At 31.1% G+C, this 805-nt stretch overlaps 1 protein-coding gene across 1 annotated transcript in view; it reads left to right on the top strand.

Annotated features, from left to right (window-relative positions):
* The window catches only part of LOC110030040 (probable thiamine biosynthetic bifunctional enzyme, chloroplastic), a gene marked incomplete at its 5' end in the record, with an annotated part of 46,793 nt that overhangs the window by 6,200 nt on the left and 39,788 nt on the right, over positions 1 to 805 (top strand). Inside the window, 1 exon segment of the mRNA XM_020732579.1 lies at positions 305 to 379. Within this exon segment, the coding sequence (XP_020588238.1) occupies positions 305 to 379 (75 nt within the window).

Raw genomic sequence — 805 nt, 5'->3', positions numbered from 1 at the left:
TATATATATATATATATATTTGTATTTGTTTATCTGTAGACTTGGAAGAGAACAAAAAATTCTCTTATGAATGAAACTATTCTTTTAATTTCCCTCTTTCATTTTATTTTTTATTTCAATCTAAACCCCCATAAAAAAATTAATCGCTTTTATATAATCCCTTTTGTCGCTTTAAACTTAGGTCCCATTGTGCCACGCTTGCTTCCACTCAACATAAATAGTCATCTATTATATTTTGCACAATTATCTCATAATAATAAATGCTTAATGTTTTTATTATGATAATAAATGATTGTTTGTGTAGGGCGTCTTTGCGGTTGCAGAAGACTTTGTTGCTGAGCAACTAAGATCAGTGCTTTCGGATATGCAGGTTGATGTGGTGAGTTACATAGTAAGGTTTTGCCAGCACTTTTTGTGTTTTGTCGATATTAAAAACGTGAGTGTCATTTTGGTGGGTTAAATAATATATACTATATTTGTGTTATTATGTTCTTTAATTGTGAATTTGGTACCGAAGAAACAAATATTTATTAATGGATTTGCAAAGAGAAATTCTAGAAGCTACTTTTTGAGTAATTTTAGTTTGTTTCCATAATTTAAAAGTAAGTCTTTTCCTTTTTACATGTATTTAAATTTTGGCTGATAGAAGGTGTTGACCTCATTTTTAGTGAGGTCTAGTCTTTCTCTTAGGATTTAGGATCTAGCCTTAGGAATCTCCCTTCGACTATCTTAGAACCTTAGAAATGGGACCCGCCTCATTTTAGAAAAATTCAACCCGCTTCTGTACTCTTTTGTGGTTTCGCGT

Source organism: Phalaenopsis equestris, unplaced genomic scaffold (genome assembly GCF_001263595.1).
Source record: "Phalaenopsis equestris unplaced genomic scaffold, ASM126359v1 Scaffold000636, whole genome shotgun sequence".
NCBI classification, from domain to species: Eukaryota; Viridiplantae; Streptophyta; class Magnoliopsida; order Asparagales; family Orchidaceae; genus Phalaenopsis; species Phalaenopsis equestris.
Note: the sequence above shows the minus strand (reverse complement) of the source record. Positions and strands in the feature narration are given on the sequence as shown.